General features: G+C 68.4%; 1 protein-coding gene across 1 annotated transcript; it reads left to right on the forward strand.

The window, feature by feature from the left end:
- Positions 1-145: 145 nt before the first annotated feature.
- LOC113408785 (programmed cell death protein 4-like) lies at positions 146-2,097 on the forward strand (the record flags this gene model as incomplete). Its single annotated transcript, XM_026662187.2, has 4 exons — positions 146-271; positions 643-933; positions 1,526-1,623; positions 1,853-2,097. Coding segments are annotated over 4 exons (760 nt in total), but the record flags the coding sequence as incomplete, so codon positions are not given.
- Positions 2,098-2,107: the final 10 nt, after the last annotated feature.

Below are 2,107 nucleotides of genomic sequence, written 5' to 3' on the forward strand. Positions count from 1 at the left end.
GGGAGTGGGGGGCACTGGTGGGGGTCCGGGGGCCAAGGGGCTGTGGGCGGGGAGCCAAGGGGGCTGTGGGTTGGGAGTGGGGGGCACTGGCGGGGGTTGCCCAGTCCTGCCTGGCTCTAGCCCAATTCTCCATATTCTCTCCCAGCGGCGAACTCGGCCGTTCACAGGCCCCCAAGCCCGGTCTCCATGCCCTGGGATGCCAGGAGCCTGGCCCGTCTGAGCGACTCTGCCCCCAGCCTGGGGGTGCAGCAGGAGGGTGCTATGGCCCATAGTGAGGTTGGGGGCAGAGACCTGTCCTGGAGCTGTCTGCATCCCTCTGGGGGGGGAGGACTGGGCAGCCCCTCCAGCCTGCAGGCAAGGCCACCAGGCTGCTCCCCTCCTTGGCATGACATTTGTGGGTTGGGCCTTGGCTCTTTCACTTCCCCCTGGGGCGGCAGGTTGTCTGGAGCTGTGTGAATTCAGCCAGCTGCTCCCTAGAGCGCCCCTTGCTGGACGAGGCCGGGACTGGAGTGGGGGTGAATAGGAAGGGAAAGGAAGCGCTCTGTGGGGCAGCCCCTGGCTCCTCTGCCTCTCCCACCGGGGCTCTGGGGAGCGGCCGTGGGTCTGCTCGGGTGCAGCAGGAGTCCGCGGGGCGTCTCTGAGACCACCGTGCCTTGCAGGCCACGTGCCAGGCAGGCTCAGAGGACGAGGCTCTGGAAGAGGAGCTGATGGATGGCGACGAGTCCCGCTCCTGGACCCCACAGGAGAAGGCCCTGCACGAAGCCCGGCTCAAAGCCAAGGCCAAGCGGCGCCTGCGGCGCACCTCGTCCCGGGCCTCCACCCGGGAGCCGGCACCCGAGGGGGGGGAGCCCAGCCCCGACCCCAGCAGCCCCAAGGGCAAGACCAACGACAGGAAGTCGCGCATGGGCAAGGGCCGTGGGCTCCCCAAGAAAGGTGAGGTGCAGCTGCCCAGTGCAGCACACCCATGCCCCACGGTGCAGGCTCCCATCCCCCTGATGCCCTCCCTGCATCCCCCTGGGCCCTCCTGCTGCCTTGGGGCACACCCCTGCCCCACGGTGCAGCCTGTGGCCCGCCTGGCCATCACATAGCGCACACCCCTGCAGTCCCTCCTGGCTCACTGCTGCCCCACAGTGCAGCTCCCCAGTCCCCACACCCCACACAGTGCAGCCCGTGCTCCCTCCTGCTGCCCCAAAGACACTGGGATCCTCCCCTCTACCTCCCTCAATCCCCACGCAGTCCCCTGCTCTTCCTGTGCTGGGTGAGAGCCGCTCCTGCCACGTGCTGTGGGTTTGCTGGGCCCCACTGAACTCACTACACTTGTGACACAGTCATGCCCGGGCTGGGAGCCTGTCATGAGCCACTGCTGCTCTGGTGCCCAGCTTTGCCCTGGGCCGGGGGCGCTGAGCAGTGCGCTACCCTTGCCCAGAGGCCCCCGGTCCCTTTTCTGTAGCGGGCGGAGCTGGGTTGGTGCCCGGCTGGGATGCTGTGGCCCATGGGGGTGGCTGAACCACTGTGTCTCCTGCAGGTGGTGCTGGGGGCAAGGGTGTGTGGGGTGCACCTGGCCTGGTGTACGGGTACCAGGAGCCCGATGCGCGGGACCCCAACTACGATGAGTCATCTCAGGTACGTTCCCAAGGGCAGTGCAGTTCCCGGGCCCCTTCCTCCCCCTGGAGCCCAGCGTCACCGAACTCGGACCCCAGCACCCATCCACTGCTGCCCCCGGCCTGTCTGCCTGCCCCCGCTCAGCCATGCCAGCCCCGTCCCTGGAGCCCCATGGACTGGTGCTTGTGTGGGTGGGGCCTGTCCCAGTGGGGGTACCGCTGGCCGTGAGCCCCTCTGCCCCTCTCTACAGGGCGACACAGTCTATGCCACGGTGACGCCGGAGCTGGAGGAGGGGGAGCTGGAGAAGAACGTGCACCCCATGGTGCTGGAGTACTTTGAACACGGGGACACCCTCGAGGTGATGGTGAGTCTGGGGAGTCCCTCTGCCACCCCCCCTCCCCCCAGCGGGCTTCTGGGCTGGGAGGGTTTCAGGGGCCACATCCGTCTGGCTAGGCCCGGGGGGCCCTGCAGTGCCAGGGGAGGGCGCTGGGAGCCGCTGAGGAAG

The sequence above is a fragment of the Terrapene carolina genome, unplaced genomic scaffold (genome assembly GCF_002925995.2).
Source record: "Terrapene carolina triunguis isolate 2854851 unplaced genomic scaffold, T_m_triunguis-2.0 Scaffold24048, whole genome shotgun sequence".
In the NCBI taxonomy this organism is placed as follows: domain Eukaryota; kingdom Metazoa; phylum Chordata; order Testudines; family Emydidae; genus Terrapene; species Terrapene triunguis.